This window comes from Xenopus laevis, chromosome 2L, assembly GCF_017654675.1.
Source record: "Xenopus laevis strain J_2021 chromosome 2L, Xenopus_laevis_v10.1, whole genome shotgun sequence".
In the NCBI taxonomy this organism is placed as follows: domain Eukaryota; kingdom Metazoa; phylum Chordata; class Amphibia; order Anura; family Pipidae; genus Xenopus; species Xenopus laevis.
Genome location: NC_054373.1, coordinates 63328521 through 63356307, shown reverse-complemented (window position 1 = coordinate 63356307; position 27787 = coordinate 63328521). Strand labels below are relative to the sequence as shown.

Here is a 27787-nt window from a genome sequence, read left to right as displayed (position 1 = left end):
CCCATATTTGCTTGGCAAGCCCCCAGGTCCAACTTAATAAGTTGCTAACTATGCTTTTAATTATGCATAATCCAAAATGTAAAATGCAACTTATTTTCTAGCCTGATAAATTGTATTTTTAACTGTTCATGAATATTTAAGTAAGCAATGATGACAGAAACAATAACATGCCAATCACATTTTCCAAATTATTGATCTGTTTAGAACAATTGCTGCTTATTTTAAATTATTCTTTGAATAGCCACACATTTATTATGAAAAACAAGCAAACCGTTTTGGTGATCAATTCACATTAGTTGACATCTATGAAAGCCTTCAAAATTTAAGTGTTCATTTAAACCTAATTACAAAACTGCAGTATATGCTTATATCCATGTGTGGGTGTAAAATATGTTTGTATGGTTGGGGCATGTGGGGGAAATAACAGTAAAATTGCAATTTCATCTCGCTGTATATGTTTTTACATTTATATTTATAACATGCATTCTGAAGTTGTGCAAACCTACTATCAAGCCTATTAGCATCAGAATGATCAAATAATTTATATAATGGCTAAAGCTAATAAGTACAAAACACATTTACGTGTACCTTGTGATTGTTGCTTGCACTTTATGGGGCAGATTTATCATGAGTCGAATTAAAAATTTGAATTCAAATTTATTTTATGGTCAAAACTGTCAAATTCGACTAGAGAGTTATACAAATTTGATCTGAGTAAAAAAATCGGATTTTCGAGATTTATTATACTCTGGCACTTGAAGAATTAGAATTGGACTATTCGCCACCTAAAACCTGCCAAATTGCTGTTTAAGTCAACAGGAGAGGTCCAGGGATCAATTTGGAGATGTTTGCAGCCTTCTTGGCATTCAAGTTTTTTCCGGAGAAAACATGATCTGCTGCCTTCAACCTCACTGCATTTGCCTGCACACACAGGACAGATTTCAGCAGAAAAATTGCATACTGTCATGATTTTGCACTATGGGTTTATGCCGATAGTCTGATGCCATGCCTGTCAGTACATGTGCAGAAAAGGAGTGGAAGATTACAGTTGCACTGCTGTACTGATATCTAAATTCTCTAGAAGACCAGTGAAAGCAGAGTTAAATTGAATAGTTAAATATTTATAGGGGTTTAAGTGATGAACAGAACCTAATGGAGCTGCCCTAGCTTCTCTAAAGGTTTTAATCACTGCCTATTTTAGGCTCAGAAAATGACATGTTTAAGATATGATTTCGATGTAACCTGCCAAAAGTAGACATATAGGGCCAAATTTTTGTATATCAAGTTATTAACCACAGTTAAAAATGAAATGCAAGAATCTAGCATCCTTTTAATACGACTTAAGATCTTCTCACCACTGCCACTCCATGGGAGTGTTGGAATTCCAGCTGTCTGGGCAACAATGGAAGATGCAATCTTGTCTCCTAATGCCCACATAGCTTGACTGGGAGGGCCTGGAAGACAAAAGAAGTCAAATTAGTTTGCAAATTTATATGACTGAAAAAAAACGTTCCTATTTAAGCCTATTTATGGAATCAGTGCATCAGTGCATTCAGCAGAAATACAAAACCAAGCAAACCCAAATATTCTTATTTTCTGTGCTTCTACAGAACCAGAACGGTTATATTAATCCATTATCCCCATGAGGATAACTTGTATCATAAAAGAATAACACTTTAAAGGACCAGTAACATCAAAAAAAATTGTTAGTATCCATTCAAAAAAATAACACCATACAAATTAATTTAAGTCTTTATTAAGAAATAATTTACAGAAAGTCCGCTTGCGCTCCTCTTCAGAAAAAGCAATTGTGATCCATCGTGTGGTGTTCGATTTCTCCTCCCTGCCTTCCTTATAGGAGATAGCCAGGGAGGAGAAATCGAGTGACGCATGATGGATCGTCAACCTGTCGCCTTTTCTGAAGAGGATCGGAAGATTCGGTAAGTTATTTCTCGATAAATGTTTTGCGACTTTAAAGTTTAATTTGTCTTAGTGGGGTTTTTTTTCAATGTATACTAACAAATTTTTTTTTTTTTTTTTTTTAAATTTGATATTACTGGTTCTATAAGGGGATCTGGGCACATGCTACAGTAAAAAAAATCACTGAACTGTAGTCAGTACTTTATCAGTCTCCTGTATGGCAGGAGACGATCCAACCAATATCAAGATTTGTATATTGGTCGGCTACTCGATCAGCCAAGACAGAAAATTTTGGGCAGGGCTTACTGATGAATCGTATTGTTTCTACCTGTTTATCTGACGATTCAGCTCTTAACATTTGTAATTAAAAAGAACAATCTTTCCTAATGAAAACGAACAGTCTTTCCTGCGACCAAAGGTACAGGAAAGACTGTAATTGTTACATGTGTCAAAGTATACAAAGTGGTTGTGTATGGGTGGAATGGAAATGCCAATATTACATTAAAAAAAAAAAATCAATGGAAACCATTTTCAGATCTTACCCATAAATGCTATTCCATTTTTGTGCAAAAGTTCTGGTAGTTTGGGATTCTCTGATGCATGGCCCCATCCAGCCCACACAGCCTGGAAAGTAAAAATGAATAGTATTATTTGTAGCATTCAAAAATACTTGAATATAATCCACAAGCAAATAAGCACCATTGCTAATGGATTAGATAGATATTCATGTATAGACAGTGCTATACACTGCAACAGACAGAGAACTGTACAATAATAAAACACAATGAAATAAAACATTAATACAATTATATTCTAGTTCTAGGGGGCACATTTACTTAGCTCAAGTGAAGGTATAGAATAAAAAATATTTTGAATTTTGAATGTTTTTTTTGGCTACTTCAACCATCGAATTGGCTACTTCAACCTTCGACTACGACTTCAAATCGAACGATTCAAACTAAAAATCGTTCGACTATTCGACCATTCGATAGTCGAAGTACTGTCTCTTTACAAAAATCTTCGACCCCCTACCTACCTAGCATCAATGTTAGCCTATGGGGAAGGTCCCCGTAGGCTTTCCTATGTTTTTTTTTGATCAAAGGAAAATCGTTAGATCGATGGATTAAAATCCTTAGAATCATTCGATTAGAGCGATTTTTCCTTCGATCGGTTGAATATCGAGGGTTAATTAACCCTCAATATTCGACCCCAAGTAAATATATTTATAGGTGTTAAGAAACCAAAGAGGTCAGAGTTCCCTGAAGCTTTCAGTACAGTAATAACCCCCCAAAACTTCTCTGTGACCACATCAGTAAGAAAAGCTATAGAGAAATAACATAAAATTTTCAAAATAGTTTTACCAACAATTATACATTGATAAAAGGATTCCCAGAAAAAAAGCTCACATACAGTAGATGAAGCAACATGAGTTATCTCTGGGAGAATTGTATGACAATTGCTGTAGTTTTGGCACAAATGATAATCAATATGTGTATGTCTGGACAATGACCAATGAGCTGTTAATCTATGGAATTGATGCTTCATTGGACAGAAGCGGTGGAGACTGGACTAAAGTCATTGAATCCTGTTCTAAATTGCTTACAAACTGATAAGCTATGTCATGTTGTAAAATGATGCAAGTTGTTTAAAAAAAAAAGATAAGTCTGTAAAGGATTCCTGCATTAATGGAATATCCTACTTAATTATTTTTTCTTGCAGAGAGAGAAGAGTAGTTCTCAAGTCATATTGGTAAATGTTCTGCAGTTCAGTTTGAAGGTACACTTCAAAGGGGAAGAAGTATATAAATATATACCCTTCGTTCAATGAATTGGGCTTGTGCTAAACATTTGTTTTGCCTTTAAAATCATTAAAAAAAAATCAATATTTTTTTGTCATTTCTTAAGCTAAACAGGGCAAATAGAGAGCTACTCCATGTTTGGTCCTTGCAAGGTAGATAATTAGATTACAAGCTCCTCCCTTCAAAATTTTTGTGACTTTTTTGTTTAGCAAGAGTCCATTATGCAGAGGAGAAATCTGTGCGCCGGCAATCTAATTATCTACCTTGCAAGAACCAAAGATGGAGTAGTTTCTATTTCCTCATTGTTCCTGTATAGCTCAGGAAATTATACATTTTTTGTTATCAAAACAATAGGCAAAAAGCATATTTATTCCAAACCCCACTGTTTGAACTCATGTTGAATACAAGGGTATACTGCCCCTTTAACTTTTATTTTAGTAATATCCATGCACTTTAGCCATTACCTGGACTGGAATCCTTTTTGCAATATCAAGGATGAGTTCAACGTTTGCATAATTGTTGTTGTTTGGTCCTCCGGGTACAGGTACATAATGATCTGCCATTTTGATATATTCTAGATTTATCATAAAAAAAAAAAACTGTGTTATAATGTCACTGGGAGATACTTAGATAAAATCATTACAGGTTTAGATATGCAAATATACAAATATTTAAATGGCAAGAAAATGGTCCTTAGAAAACAATTCTGCCAAGCAAAGAGCAGACTTTTTTTTATTAGCGTTGATAAACCAATAAAAATATTCAGATTATTCAAATCTACAACTAAACAACCTGTTGTTAGTAATCTATGTGAAGCATGCAGTGTATAAAAAGCAGGAAAGTGACTTCAAAACTAGCAACTACGCATACAAGCATATCTCAGGAATTATTCACATTATAGTGGCAAGAGTTGGAATACTATAGTAAGTCAGAAACAGTTTTGAATAAGAAAGTTTTGACCTAATGGTTTTATGGAACTGGCCAATTACGGTGGAGCATGTGCAGTATATTTAGAAGGAAAGAATCATACCCCAAAAACAGGTTTAATTAAATGTCATTCAATTTCCTTTGTTCCTCAAATTACTTTAATAACCAATACTACTTCCTAATATTGAGAACTAACTAAAGTTGGCTCTTATCTGAACAAGCATATTCCCACTGCAATTACTGACAAATAAATATATAACTTAATTTTATATAAATATTATTTGAGCACTAAACAAGTATTTGAGCCCTAAATATTTCATAGGCAAGCAAGTTGTACCACTGTATCAGGTACAGACCTGCATTGGCTTTTAGATCTTCTGGGGTTACCATAACAACAAATCGGATGGCTCTCTCATTTCGGAACATCTCATAGGACCACCGTCTGATTGAACGCATGCATTTGACTGCTGCAATGCCATTATTAGCAATTAGTACCTGTAGACAGAAAACATTTTATTATTATTATTAATAAGAATGGTTAGTAGCATAATCAAAATTCTCCATTTGTATTCACAATATGGTTTGCTCTGCAAATTGTGTGTTACTATGAATACACATCTGTATCTAAACAATATCATTAACACACAACATTGTATATATATATATATATATATATATATATATATATATATATATATATATATATATATATATATATATATATATATATATATATATATAGAGAGAGAGAGAGAGAGAGATAGTCGTCACTCACCATTCACTTAGCCAGTTGCTGGGTGCTAACCAATCAATACTTATTATTCACAGTCCATGAAAGCACTCACAGCGAACGCCATCCAACATGTATTAAAACATTATTTATTGGTGCATGGTGTATCCATGCACCAATTAATAATGTTTTGATACATGCTGGATGGCGTTCGCGGTGAGTGCTTTCATGGACTGTGAATAGTATATATATATATATATATATATATATATATATATATATATATATATATATATATATATATATATATATATATATATATATATATATATATATATATATATATATATATAGGTCACTTAATTTTGCTGAAAAATGAATTACCTCAAATAAACAACATCATAAATGACAATAACACAAATTGTTGAAATGATAGCAGCAAAGGTGTACAATATTTAGAAAAAAGTTTACCTGAAAATTGGATTGGGGAATTAGGAGTGTAATTATTTTTCCAAATTAGGTATAACTTGGCCTTGGTGAAAATGAATGAGCTACTCTGCTAGCTTCCTGTTTGGTCTGTGTTTGCGATATGGTTTATCCAAGTAGAACATACTATGGACATGTAAGCACCAGTGGCTTTAACTAGACACCAATTGGCCTCTCCTAAGAAGTTTCCTGGTATACATTCAGAATTATCAGAACTAAGAGGTAAGTTATTTGGCCTAGTAACAATTAGTAAACCTAACTGAGAAAAGTATCAGTATTATTAGTGTCTAAGGTTGTTTGAGACATGAAGACAATTTTATTAAACTAGGTTGGAGGGCAAACGTTTACATAATCTGTAAATGTCAGCACAATCAATCCTTAGGGGAACATTCTGCTCCCTTAAAGGAGAAGGAAAGGATTTATGCACTTGGGGGTGCCAAATGTTATTCTCCTTTAACAATATAACTCATACTGAGCCATTTCATGCAATCCAGCCAAATGATACCAAGCTAACTGCATAAAAAAAGAGACTTACTAAAATGAATCTGGATAAATGAGTAAAATGTCAACATGTCAAATCAAAAAGAGCAAACCAATACCAAATTGCACCAGAATAAAACTGTTGTACAGAGTGTCTAATTATTTTTCATCCATGGCTACAATGCACCCTCTGTTAATCATGTAAAGAGCAAGACAGAAAATAAAATTTCAAATATAAAATTACCTTTTCAATAACTTTATTCCCCCCAAAACGCGTGACAAATTCTGCTGGAGAGGCAACCGTAAAATCTCTTTGCAAGTCAATTTTCTTTCTGTCCCGTCCTTGTTTGACCAAGTGCAAACCTGACATGCTGGGCCTTTAGAAAAAAAAAAACAGAGAAAAGTATGAATAAGCGTATTATAAAGCAAATTGTGACATTTAACGATAATTGTTGAAATTCATCAGAAACCTATTCAGAGACCTATTTAAGCAAATCTTTACCATTTCCTCTGCAATAAAATGTGATAATCCAGCATAAATTCATTTTGGTGCCAAACCAATTCTATTGTTATTTTTTTATGTAATTATTTTTTTTAGTAGCCTTAATGTCTGGTGTTCCAAAACTGAAAAACTCCAGGTCCCAAGCATTCTAGATAATAGACTACAGTGAATGGACTTGTAGGTAAAATATAATTTCTGTTTATTAAAGGAAAAGTAAAGGTAGAACCATGCTCCTCCTCACAACCGCTAAGGGAACTTTTCTGCCACACTCTACTGGTGTTCCAGCATCCTCTGTGCATGTCCATGAGCAGTAAAGAAGCCACCAACGGACTTCTGTACCGTCAATGTGCTCTTATCAGTACAGTTGTACGGCACGGATAAAAAAAAATACGATGGGTGGTGTATTTTTGAAGTTCCAGCCTGGGTTCTTAAGTAACAGACTACACAGCCCACTGAGCATGTGAGTGTTGCAGACACTTTCCAAGATGGTGACCCCCTGTGACAAGTTTGAAATCCTGGATCATTGCTGCTATTGAGAAGCTGAAACTTTAGGCTGGTACATTAAGTCCAGTATATAAAATAAGGCATTTTAGCCACATTCATTTTCAGGGTTTAGTTCTCCTTTAATTGTTTGGTTTCGGTGAATATCATTATTTCGCTTGTTTAGAGAAAGTCTCATACAATGTTTCTTTTCATAATACATTTTACATTAAAAACAAAGCAAAATTACATAAAGATAGTACCCCTTAAGATTTATGTCATATGGAGAGGATTCGTTTTGACCAAGCCGAAGAATCTGGCCCTATGCTGAAATCAGTCACAGACAGTGGAATTTGGCATCTAAACCCGTGTGCGTGTGGCTTTAGCCTTAGAGTATATATACAGGGGAGTTTTTACATGCAGCAAACTGCTGTAAATGTATCACCTGATAATTTGCAATAATTAGGACACAATTGCCATGCTATGAAGCGTAATGTAATGCCACTGGAGAGGTGCATGCTTGTATTCTATGATCACATTGAAAAAAATATATTTTCTAATTTTCTATAGTCAACAAAACTTTCCAGCACAGCAAATAACCCACAGATACCAGCAGCCTACCTCAACAATAAGTAGTAGTTGCTTCCAGAATGTTCATTAGCAGAATCCTTCATTCTCTTTTGTGTGAGAGTGTCTCGGAACCTAGTGTTTACACCTCTTTTTCAAAAACAGTTAATGGAATTCTTTGACCAAATAAATGTATCAGACTGTGTTTTCTGTCTGTATGCATTGCTGCCTGTTTCCCAAAGATTGCTTAAGCCTTTGCACAGGACCTCCTGCCCAAAAGTGTCATCTTTTAAAGCAGCGCTGGTCTGCCATCTTTTGTATAAACTTTTACCAGAAAGACTAACTGCTATCTGTTTAGGTAACAGCTTAAAGGGGTTGTTCACCTTCCAAACACTTTTTTCATTTCAGTTGTTTTCAGATTGTTCCCCAGAAATAACGACGTTTATCAATTACTATCCATTAATTATTTTTTACTGTTTTTCCAAAATCAAAGTTCAAAGTTTAAAGTTTAATGTCCCTGTCTCTGGTGTTTGAGTCTGGCAGCTCAGTAATTCAGGTGCAGACTCTAAACTCTTACAATTTTGCAATATTTAATTGATACAATTCTCAGCAGCATCTATGGAGTATTAGCAACTATTGTATCAATTCTAACAGTTGCCTTTAATGAAACTCAGGGATTCGGAAAAAGATAAGAAATGTATCAACTAAATGTATCAATTTAGAACAGTTCACATGGTTGGTGAACCGCCCTCCCCTCCCAGAGCTGCTTAAGAAGGTGAAAAATGACACTTTACCCTTCAATATTAGAAAATCAGTGACACAGAAAATAGAAAGTCATTGGAAGAAGTCATTATTTCTGGTGATCTATCAGAAAACAACTAGTTGTTTGAGGGTGAACAACCACTTAAAACTAGCAGAAAGTTAAAAATATATTCCTACAAATTTATATCTATCTGCACCTTTCATTAGTCCTTTATTTACACATGGTTTTTGCCGTTATCTAATGTAAATTGGCCACATACAGCTAATCTGGTCATTTTGTCCATGCAAACTGTTTGTGCATGTTGGAAGATTTCTTAACAACTACATTACGCCAGGGTACCCCTTACTGTTATACTCATTCAGGGTACCAGGGAATTAGGGATGCACCGAATCCACTATTTTGGATTAGGCTGAACCCCCGAATACTTCGGGAAAGAATTGGCCGAATACCAAACCCTAATTTGCATATGCAAATTAGGGGTGGGAAGGGGAAAACATTTTTTACTTCCTTGTTTTGTAAAAAAAGTCACGATTTCCCTCCCTGCTCCTAATTTGCATATGCAAATTAGGATTGGATTTGGTTCGGCCAGGCAGAAGGATTCGGCCGAATCCCGAACCGAATCCCGGATTCGGTGCATTCCTACAGGGAATGTGCAGTGATCAATCCCCTCTTTCTTTTTATTGCTTGTAGCTAAATTGACCAGATGACTTCCATTATATTAATATATTTTTACTTAGCTTTGGAGTGCTCCCACAACCTTCCTTTTTTGTGTTTTTAAACTTTAGCAGAGTTATTCTGCTAGAAGTTATTCTGCAGGCCAAACTTCCATGTTGTTCTAGCACCCCCATCCCAGTCTGTTTAAATGGTTGTCTTTAAAAATGGGTGTTGGTCTGGCAGTCTCTTTCTCTTAAAGGAACAGTAACATTAAAAAAAATTTAAGTAACGATTATCATGTAGTGTTACCCTGCACTGGTAAAAATTATCTGTATGCTTCAGAAACACTACTATAGTTCATATAAACAAGCTGCTCAGTAGCAATGGCAGAAATTGAAAAAAGGCTATATGGCACAAGATAAATAGTGGATAACAGATAACATCATTATGTTCTACAGAGCTTATCTGGTATCTGCTTTGTAACTTGAGCCTTTTCTCCTTTGAATAGCTGCCCCCATGGCTACACAGCAGCTTATTTATATATGGGGTTTACCTTGACGTGGTATGGTGGCTTACCAATTTTATGAACTTATATTTGAAAATACATGCACTTGCATAGATACTAACCAGAGAATGTGCATGCATCAATTCCCACTCTCTTTTGTTTGCTTGCAGTTAATGTGGCCTTATGTAGCACTTCCATTACTGATATATTTTACTTAGCATTGGAGTGTTCCAACAACCTCAATTAGGGCCTTTGTGGCCCATACAAGTTATGTGTCTGAGACCCCAATGAATATTAGTGCATAGTACCAACACATCTCTTGTATGTGCTACATCTCTTGTATTGTAACTAAATATCTTATTCTCATTATTACTAGTGTACTATTCTAGCCACTAAACTACTACTCATCAAAACTACTTATCAGAAACACTTCATGTCACAGGCAAATCTGACCAGAGTCAAACATCAGTGAAAGTGTGATTGTCTAAGGGCAAAAAGCCAAATAAATGAACCAAAGCACAGAATGAACTGCAGCCTGCCAGCGTTGCATAGCATCTTGCCTGTCCCTCTGGCAAATTTTAAATTACTTTGGTATTACATTTTGCTAGGAATCCTTAGGCAGAATTTCAGGGATCCATTTTAATCTTAATAAATGCAATTTGCTAATTGAAAATGATGAAGAAGTGCATTCAGCAATGAAAAATTTTGGGGAGGGATCTGACATCTTACTCCATCCCAGTCAACTGCCAAACTCAATTCAGCTGAAACCCCGCCTACCAACTAGCGTGATCAGTCTCACTATTGTGTTTGGCTGCACCATACATGGGGTGAGCATGCATCACAGTTTATTCATGTGTGAGCTTTCTATACCTCTCTGAGCTGGTGGAATCTGTAGCTGGGAGAGGAAAGCAGCGTGTATATCTGAACTTTAATAACCCTGACCTGACTGCTGCATGTGTGTGAAAGGATACCTTGTAGCCTGGGAGGCATAGTAAACCCTGTGCTAGAACTATACTGTATTTGCATGAATGACCCTACACTGCTTGCCTCTACTAACTGGAACAAATCGGTTCTGTACTATTTTTCCATAAACATTCTAGGAAATAATCCAATATAATCCCACACTGAAAAACGGCTTTTCTTCAAATATTAAAATTTTTACAAATGATTAGTGTAAATTATTTATAAAAATTTACATGAAGATATAAATAAATTAATATAAAAAAATATTCTGTACACATACAATGTTTCATGTCCTGGTAATAGAAGCATTGTGAACTCGGAATTTTATATATACAATACTCCCTTGAGGCAGAAATCTGCTCTTCCTACCTCCGTGAGTGAGTATCCTGTAGAAGTAGTATAAGATAATGTTTCCTATAAACAGATGTACAGGGCATTAGGGGTATAACAAAAAGGCAAAGAAATAGGTCACTGCAAAAGGGGGGCACAACAGGGTCCTAAATAAAGTGCAATTTCAATCATTTTTGGTGAACAGTTGTCTTTCTTGTTACACTAATGGGGGGGGGGCAGGTGTTCTGACAAATGCCAGAGGGGCTGATGTAAAATGCCATAGACAGCCACTATTTATTGGGACTGTGGGGGATGTTCGGGCTTCTGTGTACTTACCGTCATATGAAAAAGTTTGGGAACCCCTCTCAGCCTGCATAATAATTTACTCCACTTTCAACAAAAAATATAACCGTGGTATGTCTTTCACTTCCCAGGAACATCTGAGTACTGGGGTGTTTTCTGAACAAAGATTTTTAGTGAAGCAGTATTCAGGTGTATGAGATTAAATCAAATGTGAAAAACTGGTTGTGCAAAAATTTGGGTACCCTTGTAATTTTGAATGCAAAAACTGCTCAGTACTGATTACTGGCAACACCAAATTGGTTGGATTAGCTCTTTAAGCCTTGAACTTTATAGGCAGGTGTGTCCAATCATCAGAAAGGGTATTTAAGGTGGCCAATTGCCAGTTGTGCTTCTTTTTGACTCTACTCTGAAGAGAGACAGGGATCCTCAAAACATCTCTCAAAAGATCTGAAAACAAATATTGTTCAGTATCATGGTTTAGGGGAAGGCTACAAAAAGCTATCTCAGAGGTTTAAACTGGCAGTTTCAACTTTAAGGAACGTAATCAGGAAATGGAAGGCCACAGGCACAGTTGCTGTAAACCCCAGCTCTGGCAGGCCAAGAAAAATACAGGAGTGGCATGTGCGGAAGATTGTGAGAATGGTTACAGACAACCCAAAGATCACCTCCAAAGACCTGCAAGAACATCTTGCTGCAGTTGGTGTATGTGTACATCGTTCTACAATTCAGAGCAATTTGCACAAAAAACATCTGTAATGATAGAAGCCCTTTCTGCGCTCACGCCACAAATTGAGTCACTTGTTGGAACAAAGTGCTTTGGACTGATCAGAAAAAAAATTTGTTTTTTGGTCATAAGAAATAGCGATTTGCATGGCGGAAGAAGAACACTGCATTCCAAGAAAAACACCTGCTACCTACTCCCATACCTGTATACGATTCTTGCCATTAGCAACTTTGGTACTTCTGCAATTAAGCACAATTTTCTGCTTCAAAATCCTGTGCTTTAAGACAGTTACATGCATTAAAATCCACTCGTTTGGATAGGGTGTCAAACGAGAAAATCTTTGCCAGAACAAACTACATACACACTGGGCCAAATTGGCTGTTCTGATCATTAGGCCCCCGGGCCAACGATCGTGCCATGATATTGGCTAATGCAGGACCAAAAGGAAAGGAGTACATCAACATGCCAATGCAGCTCTTGCCTGACAGAATTTTCAAACTGGCCAAATATCAGGTGTCAGGTAAGGCCCATATACAGGTAGATAAGTTGCTGACTTGGTCTGATGGTGACAAATAGGCATCTTAAATCTGCTGTGTATGGTCAACCATTAAGCACAAAAATTACCATGTTCCTTAACAAGAGACAATTCCTGCAATTTTGTAGGCACTTAATTAAACAAGGGAACTAAGCGTCCCATGAGCCATAGACTTTTTTCATAAGAAAACAAAACCTCAAATAATAACTAGACACAATAACTAGGTGCTAGGCACAATCCGTGACCATCTTTGCCACTTCTGTGATAAGATAAGATGAACCAGACAACCGTGCAAACAATTTTGCAAACTGACACTTAAATAACCCATAAATTGCATCACCTCAAACCTCTCACTCTGAAATATTTGTAAGGTCATTCATCTATAAAGCTCTTTTAGTCATTTAGACTTTTTCTGGGGGAAAATTTCCTAAATGTTGAAGGGACATAGTTTAATCAGAGTCATATGATTTTAGGAGATGGGAACTATAACATACAACCCAATAGGTAGAAGCTGACCAGTGATCTGGTAATGGAAATACCCAAAGAAGAATGAAGTAGGAACACAGAATAAAAAGTCAGAAGGAATATAGTGAATTTGTAAAATGAGAACTAAGTAACAAATTAACACATTTGTTTTCTATTCCTCTCTATTTTCTCTTCTGTTAGTTATTTCCTCTTTAAAGGAATTGTTAGCATAAAAATAAAAACGGTAAATATTAGATAAAAAAAAATTCATACTGTTTGCTTTTGAATCTGAGTTGTATGCTGAGGATCAATTGCAAACTCACTGAACAGTTATGTCCCATGTGGGCTCCCTTCAAATCGCTGTCTAACTCGGAGTTAGGGAGCTGAAATTAAATTTTTTGGCTAACTAACCATATTAGAAACATTTTTTATTCTGCACAGCCTATCTATTTACCCAGTTTTTATTTTTACACTGAACCGTTCCTTTAAGAGCTTATCAGCACTGGTTCACTAATACCATACCTATTTACATGTACCAACTATGATAAGATCCCTTTATTAATTATATTTTCTCACAGAGGGTCATGTAGGGCTTTTCTTTTATTTTTGTCTTGTTAGGCTAGATCACAGTTATATTTTAGCCTAAGAAAGGACAACAAGGTTGTATTTCATGCAGTGGTAGCACAGTTACCAAGTAACTAAATTATAACCCTTCTGTAGCATACCTAGCAGCTTCCCACAGTCATTTAAACAACTGTTATTAAAGTAACACAATTAAGAGCAATTTTGTTTCTTAGAGATTTACTTTCCAAATTATAACAGAGGAGTAAGAATTGCCCACTATAGCAATATCTTATAATTATTACTACTACAGGTATGGGACCTATTAACCAGAATGCTCGGTGATCTGGGGCTTTCTGGATAACGGATCTTTCTATAATTTGGATCTTCATACCTTAAGTCTACTAGAAAATCATGTAAACATGAAAGAAACCCAATAGGCTGGTTTTGCTTCCAATAAGGATTAATTATATCTTAGTGTGAATCAAGTACAAGGTACTGTATAAATAACTGGTTCCAAGTGTTGCCTTTTACGTGCCTTCTGCCCTGCCTTTGTCCATAGAAGGCAAATATATTGGTATAAGTGAAGTAGAGCCAGGCACTTGCAGATTTACTGCAAAAAGTTTTATTTCATGACATGTTTCCAACAAAGCCCTTTATAAAGGGCTTTGCCTTGCAGTAAATCTGCAAGTGCCTGGCTCTACTTCACTTATACCAAGTACAAGGTACTATTTTATTATTATTGAGAAAAAAGGAAATCATTTTTAAAAAAAATTGGATTATTTGATTATAATGGAGTCTATGGGAGAAGGCCTTTCCATAATTCGGAACTTTCTGGATAAACAGTTTCCGGAAACTGGATCCCATACTTGTACTACTATTATTATTATTATTATTATTATTAATAAATGTTTAGAAATAATAGAATTAATGGGGTTGGTTAGCTTTCAATTAACTTTTAGTATGATGTAGAAAGTGATATTCTGAGATGCTTTGCAGTTGGTTTTAAATTTTTTATTATTTGTGGCTTTTGTGTTATTTAGCTTTTAATTCTGCTGCTCTCCTGTTTGCAATTTCAGCAATCTGGTTGCTAGGGTCCAAATTACTCTAGCAACCATGCATTGATTTGAAGAACAGAATGGAATATGAACAGGAGAGGCCTGAATAGAAAGATAAGTAATAAAAAGTAACAATGACAATACATATGTAGCCTTACAGAGCATTTGTTTGAAAGCTGGAAAGTGGAAAAACTATAAAAAAAAAGAAAAAGAAAAAATGAAGAACGATTGAAAAGTTGCTTAGAAATAGCTAATCTATAACATACTAAAAGTAAACTTAAAGGTGAACCACCCCTTTAATATATGCATTATTGTCAGTGAGAGAAGCCCATAATAAAGTTGTAGCAACAAGCAGGCTGAGCTAGTATCCCTGTATGTAAAAACAAATACAGTATCAGGTTTGTATAGCTTTATATGTAAACCAACTATAGCATAAAAGTGAGGCAGGTGCACCTCATACACCTCTGTCTTCAGGAAGTTTGACAGATACTGTTTATTTGGTAGATGGGGCCTGGAATCATGAGAGACCTGAAAGGTGTCGTATAAGAAAAACTCACACAACTTGCAGCCAGCCATTATGTCAATAACATGTCTTACTGAGCCTAAGGCTAATGCCACACTCACACGTTACATGCCGAAATCTGCTCCATGTGTCTGCACCCAAGCCAACGAAGTGGCTCCCGATACAGACAGAGAAGATAGGCGATATGAGATTATACACAGGCTGAGAAACAGTCATGTGGCATTAGCCTAATACAATGATGTACTACACACACTATCTACAGCAACTCTTCCCAAACTGTGGGGCTGGGGGGGGGGCAAATTTAAAACAACACAAGCATGAAAAATGTTGATGATGTGGTGCTAAATAAGTGCTGTGATTGGCTATTGGTAGCCCCTATATAGACTAGAAGCCCACAGGAGACTCTGTTTGGCAGTACACCTGGTTTTTATACAACCAAATCTTGCCTCCAAACCTGGAATTCAAAAATAAGCACCTGCTTTGAGGCCACTGGGAGCAACATCCAAGGGGTTGGGGAGCAACATGTTGCTCACAAGCTACTGGTTGGGGTTCACTGTCTTAGACATTCTGAGGCCTATGAATAGCTGATAAACTAATGTTTTCATATATTACAAAATTGTTAAAGGGATGGTTCACCATTTAAGTTAACTTTTAGCATGTTATAGAATGGCAAATTCTTTTCAATTGGTTGTCATTATTTATCGTTTATAGTTTTTTAATATTTGCCTTCTTCTTCTGACTCTTTCGAGCTTTCAAATGGGGGTCACTGACCCCATCTAAAAAATGTGTTGTTGTCTCTACTTTTTATTACTTGTCTTTCTATTCATTACAACTCAAAAAATAATTTCAATTCAAAAATAATTTCAAGATGAAAATAAACCCAATAGCAGCTTAGATATCAAGTACAAGATACTGCTTTATTATTACAAAGTATAAGGAAACAATTTAGAAAAATTAGAATTATTTGTTTAAAATTGAGTTAATGGGAGAGAGCCATCCTGTAATTCAAAGATTTCTAGATAAACTGTTTTCTGTTGTTATGTATCCCTTTCTCTTGCCGGATTCTCACTCAAAAAATTTAGCAGAAGTAAGTTCTCTTTCATGCCTGAAGTGAACCTATCATAGCAAAATTGTTTCCCCACCGAACGTGTGGTCTAACAGAGCTCCTAGCGAGTACTATGGAGCCTACTCCAGGAATAAGTTCCCACTTTGGGCAACCTTGTTGGGACTCTAAGCATGCGAATAACGAGGAGTGTCCCAATTCGCTCATTATATGCTTATGTCTCACCAAACAAGGCTGTCTGCAGTGGGAGTTTTGTCATAAATTGTAGTTTAAATGATAAAAGAATGTTCAACTTTTTATTTTTTGCTTTATAGAAAAAACAACTAAGGGTGATTGGCACACGCCTGTGGTTAAAGCTAAATGCGACAAATCTCCCAAAAAAGACTTTCCATAGAATAATATTGAGATTGCAGCAAGTAAAACCTATTACTCAGGGCAATCTGGCCTAAATGTGGGAAAATGTGAAGGCAGATCGGGAGATCTGTCGCCCTCAGTATTGAAGATAACCGTGGGCGACAAAATGGGGGATGTCACAAGAAATAAAGAATTTGACAAAGCTGTAGAATTCTTCCAGATGATTAAAATCACAGTCTAACAAGCCTGCAGGATGCTTCTGTCAAAATTTTTACCAGATGAAGTCTGCTGGGCACATGCTTGTTCTGGCCATTTTTTAAAACACCCCTAAGTGCAAGGACAGCAAAAAAAATGTAGGCTCTCAGAAAGAGTCAAGAGCTACCACATTTTTGGGAAATTCACAAAAAGTAATAAAAATACCTCATTTGCAGAGCAAGAGAATCCTGATAGTTTGAGAGCCCCATATCAGAAAGGGTATCCGAGGTTGTGGAGGCTATGGATGCTGGAGATGAAGATCTCTCTTTATCATCTAGGTCCACTCTGACCATTGAGCTAAATTCGTCCTCTGAATTGTCCTCGGACACTGAGCCAATGATGAAATGGGAATGCTGATCAAGCAACTCTTGAGGCAAAGACTCCTCCATTCTGTGCTTTAAAATAGAAAAGTAGTGGTTATAATGCAATAATTTATGACAAAGATGCTCCCTAAATTGTACTAAGAAACCAAAAAACATACCCGAACAAGTTTCCATGTGCAATATTACTAGCATTCTGGTGAACATTTTTCTCTAAACATGATTTTAACATTGCCCCAAAACTAGCAATCACAGCACTCCCTTCAGGTGCATTCAATAATATAGCAATTTGTGATGCACTTTATTGCCAGTATTGTACAGCTGACTAGGAGTTTTGCAGGGAGGCTTATGATTGGAGAATCCTCCTCTACAGAAAATGAACCTAGCAGCAGCAGTTTGAGAAAAATAACATTTAACTATTCTTTTTCTCAATATCTGCTACTAAAAAAAAATAAAAAAAATAAGATTTCAATAAACTTCTGGTTGAACTTTAACAAAACATGTTCACGGTGTAATCACAGTGAATGCAGAACAACATCTTGTTAACAACAACCTTACCACAATCTTTTGGCAGTGTTGGGGGCATGACAGAAAAAGAACCAGTTCATATGGTAAAACCTGTTCCACCAGTTGCAGAACATATGACCATTTTTTCAAAATCAGTACCACTCATGATAACCAGAGGAGAGGGTGTGAAAAAAAAGACAGATGAAAGAACATACACCTCTGTCCAGTGGCCTGTTGTGTACGGGAAAGGAAATAAAGTTAGATGATTCCTAAACCCTAAGCAATAGTAATGTCATTGGGTCATATATCAAACCTTTGACCCAAAACCACTGGCAATAAGACAGGCTTATAATACCAGCTAAACTGCTTACAGCTTTTCTTATAAGGGCAGGACTAGATGATGCATTTTGACCTGACACGTCGCAATGCAACTAAAAACTCTTGCAAGGTGTCGGATGGTTTAGGGGAAACGGAAGTGAAGGAGAATCATCCGACAGTTGGATTAATGTAGTTGTTTACGTGCACAAAAATGTGATTGGCTATTTGATGTTTTGGTTTCATGCAACTAAAACTTTCATCCAAGCCTGAAATTCAAAAGGAAACATCTGCTTTGAAGCCACTGGGAGCAACAACTGAGTTGTTGGCGAGCAACATGTTGCTCACGAGCCACTGGTTGGGGATCACTGCTTTATGATAATTACAGAAAGCTTTGTTGCTTTACACAGAGTCGGACTGGGCTGGAGGAAAAATGGGAAAAACCCGGTGGGGCCCACAGATTCGCAGCCATATCCTAAGGCTTCTTAGTGTCGCAACCTCCCTTTATAGGGTGGTCGTGGCAAAATCACAGTGCGCATGCACGTGCATGCTTATACACGTGGGGGGCCCTGGGACAGCAGCCCTGTAGACCAAGGGCCCCCAGGTCCAACATTCCATGTAAAGTAAAACCAGTAGCACACTGATAAAGGTGAAAAATTATTTGGTAATTTATTTAGCCCATTTGCATACAAATAAAGGGCAACATTTCGGGCTCCACTGAGCACTTTATCAAGCCTAGTGTTCAAGTGCAATCACAGTGTTATATAGGGTATGATACATGGGATGGACTACAAACTCCTCCCCTTCACAGTGACATCATATAATAAATATAACGTTTATATAAAATGTATAAAATTGCATATGCAAATTTGACAACTCCACTCATCAGCCAGTAATCAGACACTCAAAAATACCTGAGAAGGTGCAGCAAAACATTATGCAGTCCTTTCAGCTCTTGCTGAACTACATCAGACAACATTCCCCAAAATCCTTAGCTAAGTACAAGTTATTTCAGCAATGAGCAATCCAGGAAGTTCAGAACATGTTTTTATGCTAGCACCATGTGCTTTGTCACTGAGTGCTCACAAATAAAACAGCAATCCATGATCAACATGCTAACTTTATTCATTCAAATATACTTCTCTGATGATTTCATTCACTGAGCTATAAAGGGAAGATGCAAATAAAGATATACTTGACACTGATGCATGCAGAACATAGGCAAGTGGAAGCTTTCTGCGTTTCCAAGGAAGCAAAACACAGGCTAAAAGCAGACTGACCTGTTTAGACACAAGATAACGTTGCCATACCTCTTTAACAGTGGACATGTATAAAGTACACATACAATGAACATGCATTCTGATCACTGGTTTCTATGCAACTGAACTAGTAAGTGCTCAGCTCTCATGAGTGTGTATAGTCATATGATAACAGCGGGGTTGTTAGTTCAAAGATTTTATAAACACAAAATGACAAAGAAATATCTTCCAGCACAAGCATTTTTATACACAGGTTAACAATTCCGTCCTGTAGTCATAGAATGCATTAACAGTGAAGGGGAATTCTTCTGCTGTGCATCAATGCCATCAAACGTTCGATGTGCTCCAACATCAGCTACTCACCTGCTTAAAGAAGATCAGCGACAACCTCCCCCAGCAACTTGGATGGTTGGAATGAATGAGAGGAGCCGTACAGCAAGACGATAGTGCGGCCCTGCCTCTGTTTACAGGTGAAATCACGTTGCCCAGCCTTAAGCCTATACCCCACACGCCCCTTCAGAATCTGACAGAGGGATCGTGTGATCAGGGTAACCTCGGTGCAAGTGGTACAGCCTACAGTGGATTGGCTTGGACTAGATCGTGACGTCGAAGCCATGTGACAAAGCAATATGAGGGAGGGGTGATGCAATGTGGTGTGGGTTTAGCTGCTACGTAGATGAATGTAGAATTGTGTAGGTGCCGGGTTACGCTGCTAGAAAGTTTTCATAATTACACTGCGTGGAGCAAATGTGACAGGGGGAAGAACTGCTGGGAGACCAGGCCCGGACTGGCAATCTGTGGGTTCTGGCAAATGCCAGAGGGGCTGTTGTTAGATGCCATAGGCACTCACTATTTATTGGTCTGGTGGGGGGCTTTTTGGTCCTCTATGTGGGCTGTTTGGGCCTCTGTGTTCTTGAAAAGCCAATGCCTATTTTGATTCTCAGTCCAGACCTGTGGGAGACTGTAGTATTATACAGACAGGCTGACTTGTGGGGGCATTAAAAGCTCTAGGCAGTGTTAAGGGCTGTAGGAATTCAGTGTGATCTGTATGAGTGCTGGAGGAGAGGCTTGGTGATCCGCACAGTACCTCTGGGGAAAGGTAGGGTATGGCGATTAACTAGGGTTACCAACTTTTCTTGGGAAAAAAACCTGGCCTTCCTATATATTTACGTTTTTCCCTATTAATAACATTGGGATCAGCCATCATAAAATACCAGCCAGGTGGCATCCCTAGGGTTAACAGGGGGAGAGGCCGGGAGCATGGTGTGATGTGAACAGGATTCAGAATGTGATGTGTACAAGGCTGCTGGGGGACTGCACTGTTAATAGGATTGCCACCTTTTTTGCTGAAAAATACTGGTCTTTCTATATTTTTATATTTTTTTTTCTTTTCAACAGTGGCATCCGTTTTACTGGTGGGTGGCATTCCTATGTGGTATGTGCTGGGATGCTGGAGCAGAGCACTGCCCAATCTTCCCTCTAAGGTGTGTGCACATATCTGCTGGGGGAGGGAAATCATTTTCTCTAGTACAACAGTATGAAGATAAAAATAAACCCGGCCTCTTCTGCTGTCCGACAGGGAGGAGGGTGGAGAAGAGCAGTTCCATTCAGCAGACGGATAACCAGGGTGCAACATGTCACTCACACAGGGCCCAGCAGAACATCCAATCAGAAGGCAGAGGGTGCAGGGTGGCAGATGGACTGCTTAGAAAGAATGCAGGCAACAGTATTAGTAAGTGCGCTGCCCAGGATGAAAGGAAATACGGTGTACCTTTAAACTTGGTGCCTTGACACTTGGAAATAAGCGATGTCTGTCTATAGCAGCCTGTACACCACCAGGGCACAGTGTGATATATGAAAGGCTGTTGGGCAGTGCAACGTGATATACAGGGCTGCTTGGGGGGGAGACTGCTTAGGTATAGGGCTGCTGAGGTATTTCAGTCTGATATGTAGAGAACTGCAGGTGCGATACTGACATGAGGCGAGTTGAAAAAGGCGGTAGCGCCAAACAAGTTACCGGGGTGGCAAAAAAATTACTTCTGGTAATTTTAAGAGCTGAATTTCCAGTTTTTAATCCAGAAATGTATCTCTTCTAGTGCATAATTGTGCCCTCTGCACTAGCCCCCATCCGACCCCCTCTGGCACAGAAATGGTAAGCACTGTGGGGCAGTGTTGAACTGGGATGCCAAGGGGCCCACCAAAAAACATCAGGCCACTCTCCACTCTGTGATACAGAGCTGCTTGGGGAGCACAGTGTGATGTGTACAGGATTGCTGATTCAGTACATTTGCTGCTGTACAGTGATATGTAGCATGCAGGCTTGTCTCCATATGCTTACTCATCCCACTTTCCTAGCTCCATACAGTGAGGCAGTCTATTTCTTTCCACTAATTCATTCACCCCCTGGAACTATGCCACGGGACAGGTTGCCTCCTGAGTGTCTGATGAACTTGTGCCCTTGGGGGATGAATCAATAGGATGTTGCCCTGTGAAGGCAGATGGTCGGAGAGGCGTAAACATATCCTCCAATAGCTGCTCAGGAGGTGGGAGGAGCTATCACATCTTGCTCAGTACCAGTGAAATTTGGCAAGCTCACACTGCCAGAACATGTTGACCTGAAAGGATTCTGACATTTATCTTTGTGCTTATTTTTTTCTTCTATCTATTTTGTAACTTGATATGGTACTGACATGACTGACATTTTGCTGACTGACGGTTTGCAATATTTTAGCTATTAAATAGCATTGCTACAAACTTGTGTAAGTGTCTCTGCTTTTTCTTAGTTGTGAAGGAGTTATTCACTTTTTCAATATTTACAAGGGTACTCTCTGGGGTAATTAAAAGGGTTGTTCACCTTTCAAACTATTTTTAGTTCAGGTCGTTTTTAGATAGTATACCAATAATAGAGGCTTTTTTTAGTTGCTATATTTGACAGTTTTTCTAAAACTGACACTTGGGGGCAGATTTATCAAGGGTCGAAGTGAATTAGAGGGAATTTTCGAAGTTAAAAATATTTTGGATACTTCGACTAGGATACTACGACTTCGAATTCGATTAGAAGTAAAATCGTTCGAATATCCGACCATTAGATAATCGAAGTACTGTCTCTTTAAAAAAACTTTGATTTCAATACTTCGCCAAATTAAACCTGCCGAAGTGCTATGTTAGCCTATGGGGACCTTCTAGCGCATCGAAGTACTGTCTCTTTAAAAAAACTTTGATTTCAATACTTCGCCAAATTAAACCTGCCGAAGTGCTATGTTAGCCTATGGGGACTTTCTCAGTTTTTGGAAGTCGAAGTAAAATCATTTGATCGATCGCTGAAATCGATGAAAATTGATGAAATTCGATGAAAAAAACTTCGACTTCGATATTCGAAGTTGAAGTAAAGCCATTTGATGGACGAATTTCGAAATATTTATCACTTGAAAATCGACACTTGATAAATCTGCCCCTTACAGTTTAATGTCCCTCTCTCTGGTGTTTCAATCAGGCAGTTTATTAATCCAGGTGCAGATTCTGAACTGTCAGAATTTGCTACATTAGTTGAAACATTTCTATTAGCAACTATGGTATCAATTAGAACAGCTGCCTGTAATGTATGAAGGGCCTGTGCAGAGCAGGGACAAAGATAAGAAATGTATGCATGAGTAGGTGAAAGTTAAACTTCAAAATTAGGAAAACAGTCAAAAATGCAAGTAGCAGTTGAAAAATCTTTACATCAGATAAACTTTTTAAAAACAACCAAACCAAAAAAAAAATTCTTACAATAGATTTAGTTGCTTTAAAATATAAATGCAAATATTATGTCCTGAGCATGAGCCTCAGTAGTTTGCAGTTTCACAAAACGTATTAAAAAGTGTTACATGCAATATTAAATACATAGTACAGATGGAGGAACGTAATAAAAATAAAAAGTCAGTGACGGAAAATATTTGCAGTGCGAAAATGCATGCCTCTATACAATCAAATTTTCCTTTGCGTAAATTTAATATAGCTTTTGCAAGCCCGGACACTGTTTAGTGACCACTTCTGATAGTGGAACAAATATATAATAATAAATAATTTTATAATTTATACCAGTATGCTGGTATAAATGTTTGCTCCAAGAGATGATGCCACCTTCAAACACGTCTTAAAGTGTGCAATGAGCAATTAAAATTCGCAATGCAATATCGCAATGCAATAAGAGGCTAGTGAAGAATATTTTATTGCAAAATGCTAATTTTTATTCTTTCTTTCTTTTCAATTGTTTTTATTAGCATTTTTTTTAAAAAAACAGAAAGAACAAAGAGCAGCAAAGCAATAGCTTAGCATAACATTAGCCAATTACATAATAATAAGAAATATTATGTAGCAGTTCATTAACAAAACATCAAGTAAGGACATCAACAAAATTCATCAAAGATAAACAAAATTAAATAAAATAAGATAAAGTCTTCCTCTCTATCAACTAACATAACAAAATAATTACCCAAATGAATTCATTTTTATTCTTATTTGTAAGATTACTTTTCTCTTTGCATTTCCCCTTAAGTGATAAAGACAAAAGAGGACGAAGGTCCACCCAGTATAAATATATAGATAACTTACAGACAAATAGGAGTTTGACAATACACAGTGATTGTCACTGCTTTATAAATGACAGAACTAGGTCACATGTCATGCAATTACACCAAACGGTAGTCTTTGAGTTTATTGACTGAAGGAATATTCTCTTAACTGGAAATCAGGGATGGCATTCCAAATGTAAGTAAAGAGAGATATATTTAAGGCATAAAACAGCAGCAGTAGTGGTTGGTGTGACCAACCAGTTGCTCTGAGATAGTGGAGGCAGCCAGGAATGCATGGAGACACAAGAGAAGATTTTTAGTGATGTGCAGATGAATGAAAGTTATAAGAATGAGATTATGAGAAGTTATTGCTTGTTTTATGGGAAGCCATGATAAGGACTTTAGCAGCAGATGGTCCTGTACTCTCTTAAATTAGAGGAGAATTGCAATACCCTCAGTTAATACAGAATATACAGTAGCAGGGAAATAGGGCATTAAATAGCAGGTTACAGTATGCTAGGTGGGATAGGATGAGCTCATGCATGTCTTAGTTGTTGCATGTGAGAGAAAAGGACAGCTGTTGGCAATATTACATAAGATGAAGTTGAAGGTTTTAACAGTGTGAATTTTGATTCATGGAAACAATTGTCCTTCCCTTGACTGTTGTTCTGGAGCAGACCAACAGCTGTAACTGAGAAGACCATAGCAATGTATAAATGCTTTGCCCCCAAACTAATAAGTAATACACAGACTTAAAGGGGAAGGAAACCTCGTCAGCGCTAACCCCCCTCCCCCCCTCCCGTGTATTGCCCCCCCTCCCTCCTCCCCCCTGGCCTACCCATCCCGCTGGGCAAATGCCCCTAACTTGTTACTTACCCTTCTGCGCAGGTCCAGTCCAGGGAGTTCACAGCCGACATCTTCTTCCAAGCGATCTTCTTCCTCCTTTGACCGGCGCATGCGCAGTAGGATCATTTCGCCGGTACGATCTACTGCACATGTGCGTGACTTTTGGCGCATGTGCAGTAGATCCGTACCGGCGAGATGCTCCTACTGCGCATGCGCCAAAACGCCGGTCAAAGGAGGAAGAAGATCGCGTGGAAGAAGATGTCGGCTGTGAACTCCCTGGACTGGACCTGCGCAGAAGGGTAAGTAACAAGTTAGGGGCATTTGCCCAGCGGGAGGGGTAGGCCAGGGGGGAGGAGGGAGGGGGGGCAATACACGGGAGGGGGGGAGGGGGGTTAGCGCCGACGAGGTTTCCTTCCCCTTTAAAGGAGTAAATAGCAGTCCACTACCTAGGGAGCAATCATTTGTGGAACGGAAAGGTAGTACAATTGCAAAATATGTTTAATTTAGTTTTATGAGGAAACGTAATAAAAGTTGCAATGTTTGCTGCTGGTGAAATCCCCTAAAGCAGTGATCCCAACCAACCCCTCATATGTTGCTCTCAGTGACCTCAAGGCAGGTGCTTATTTTTGAATTTCAGATTTGAAGGCAAGTTTTGGTTGCATAAAAAAACAGGGGTACTGCCAAACAGTGCCTCCTGTAGGCTGCCAGTCCACATAGGGACTACCAAATAGCCTGTCACTGCCTTTATTTATGAGGAAACGTAATAAAAGTTGCAATGTTTGCTGCTGGTGAAATCCCCTAAAGCAGTGATCCCAACCAACCCCTCATATGTTGCTCTCAGTGACCTCAAGGCAGGTGCTTATTTTTGAATTTCAGACTTGAAGGCAAGTTTTTGTTGCATAAAAAAAAACAGGGGTACTGCCAAACAGTGCCTCCTGTAGGCTGCCAGTCCACATAGGGACTACCAAATAGCCTGTCACTGCCTTTATTTATGAGGAAACGTAATAAAAGTTGCAATGTTTGCTGCTGGTGAAATCCCCTAAAGCAGTGATCCCAACCAACCCCTCATATGTTGCTCTCAGTGACCTCAAGGCAGGTGCTTATTTTTGAATTTCAGACTTGAAGGCAAGTTTTGGTTGCATAAAAAAAACAGGGGTACTGCCAAACAGTGCCTCCTGTAGGCTGCCAGTCCACATAGGGACTACCAAATAGCCTGTCACTGCCTTTATTTGGCACTTCCAGAAACTTTTTCGTGCTTGTGTTGCTCCCCCACTATTTTTACATTTGAGTGTGGCTCATGGGTTAGAAAGGTTGGGAACCCCCTGCTCTATAGGAACCAATCAGTAAGAAGCATTTAACATTAACTGGATGCAGAGTGCACCTGGGCAAAGTTGGTGCATTTTATGGGTTCTTTCTTCCTATGTAAGCTGCTTCTAAAGTGGCTCCTTTGTTCCCACACCCAGTGGCGTAACTACCGGGGGAGCAGGGGGTGTGATTGGGCCAGGGCCCGCACCCCCTCAGGGCCCCCCGGCAGCTCGCGCACCACTAATTCCGCCGGTTCTGGGCGTACAGAGGGGGCGGGGGGCCCGGCTGTGCGTCCCGCGCCCACCCCCCTCTAGTTACGTTGCTGCATATGCAGAAGCAAGGTACCTCAGTCGGCAGCATACACATGGAAACAACATGCCTGCTTGCTGCCTCTACTTCCTTTTCCCTCATGAATCGCCAATCAGCAATCCTCTGCATTAGGCTAAGGATCCCCCTACCCCCTTCCGTTGTGCTTACCACCAACCTGAATAAAAACCTGAATAACGACACGGAGACTTCTTAAGGTGGCAAAATCTGTGGAGGTCACATATTTTATTAACAAAGTTATATATATATATATATGTGCCAAGGACTAGGTACACCCTGACCACCAGCTGCGGCTCCTATAATCGCCAAGAACGTGGGCCTGGTGCCCACACCGTACCAAACAGTTATTTTAGAGAGCAGGGATCATGGGGCAGAGCGCCCTCTGTTGACCAACCAGTAGCCCATCCCCCTGCTCCCTATCATGTGCAATAATGGCGCTAACCCAGCCTCTCGCATGACACAGACAAGACCGTGCAGTCAAAGTCTGCTCCACACTCGCGACTTTCCGAGGGTAGGCCTGCACTTCACTGAAAAAACCATCCATCTTCCTGGAGCCGCACTGATGCCTTGTAACTGAAAACGCAGCAGTGTCAGGGTGGTACCTATTGACCTACACAGATAATGGTGCCCCAGAGGAAGGCAAAAAAACTCAGGTGCTTTTTTGGCCAATTAGCAGCCTGATGAAAAATTCCTTCCTGACCCCATAAGGGCGATCGGTTGCTAGAAACCCTGGAGCACCGTCTTTTCGTATCTTCTTGCTCTTTACCTGGGATGGGAGGGTGAGAGAAAGAAAAAAACAGGTTATGTTTTACTGGCCTCCTGCTCCTCCTTAAAAGCCCCTTCCTGGCTTACCTGCCCCCTGGCTCCGCCCTTCAGCCCGCCCCCTTTTTTCCCGCCGAAAAGGGGGGCCCTATTGTTGTAACTCCCTGTGAGAGGGAGTGGGGGCTGACAGGGCCGATACTCACAATACACATCTAGCGGGGGAGGGGGGCCAGCCTAAACTCACCTCGACCCTAGGTGGGCCTCGTTCCTCCTAGGCTAAGGATCCCCCTACCCCCTTCCGTTGTGCTTACCACCAACCTGAATAAAAACCTGAATAACGACACGGAGACTTCTTAAGGTGGCAAAATCTGTGGAGGTCACATATTTTATTAACAAAGTTATATATATATGTGCCAAGGACTAGGTACACCCTGACCACCAGCTGCGGCTCCTATAATCGCCAAGAACGTGGGCCTGGTGCCCACACCGTACCAAACAGTTATTTAGAGAGCAGGGATCATGGGGCAGAGCGCCCTCTGTTGACCAACCAGTAGCCCATCCCCCTGCTCCCTATCATGTGCAATAATGGCGCTAACCCAGCCTCTCGCATGACACAGACAAGACCGTGCAGTCAAAGTCTGCTCCAC

The 27787-nt window shown here is 38.8% G+C and overlaps 1 protein-coding gene across 1 annotated transcript in view; it reads right to left on the bottom strand.

Annotated features, from left to right (window-relative positions):
* acaca.L (acetyl-CoA carboxylase alpha L homeolog) overlaps window positions 1-22190 on the bottom strand; it is a 253393-nt gene extending 231203 nt beyond the window's left edge. The window contains 7 exon segments of the mRNA XM_041581952.1: window positions 1356-1454; window positions 2463-2544; window positions 4183-4292; window positions 5002-5140; window positions 6586-6718; window positions 17112-17336; window positions 19711-22190. Coding sequence (XP_041437886.1) covers window positions 1356-1454; window positions 2463-2544; window positions 4183-4292; window positions 5002-5140; window positions 6586-6718; window positions 17112-17335 — 787 coding nt within the window. The 5' untranslated portion in view covers window position 17336; window positions 19711-22190.
* Window positions 22191-27787: the final 5597 nt, after the last annotated feature.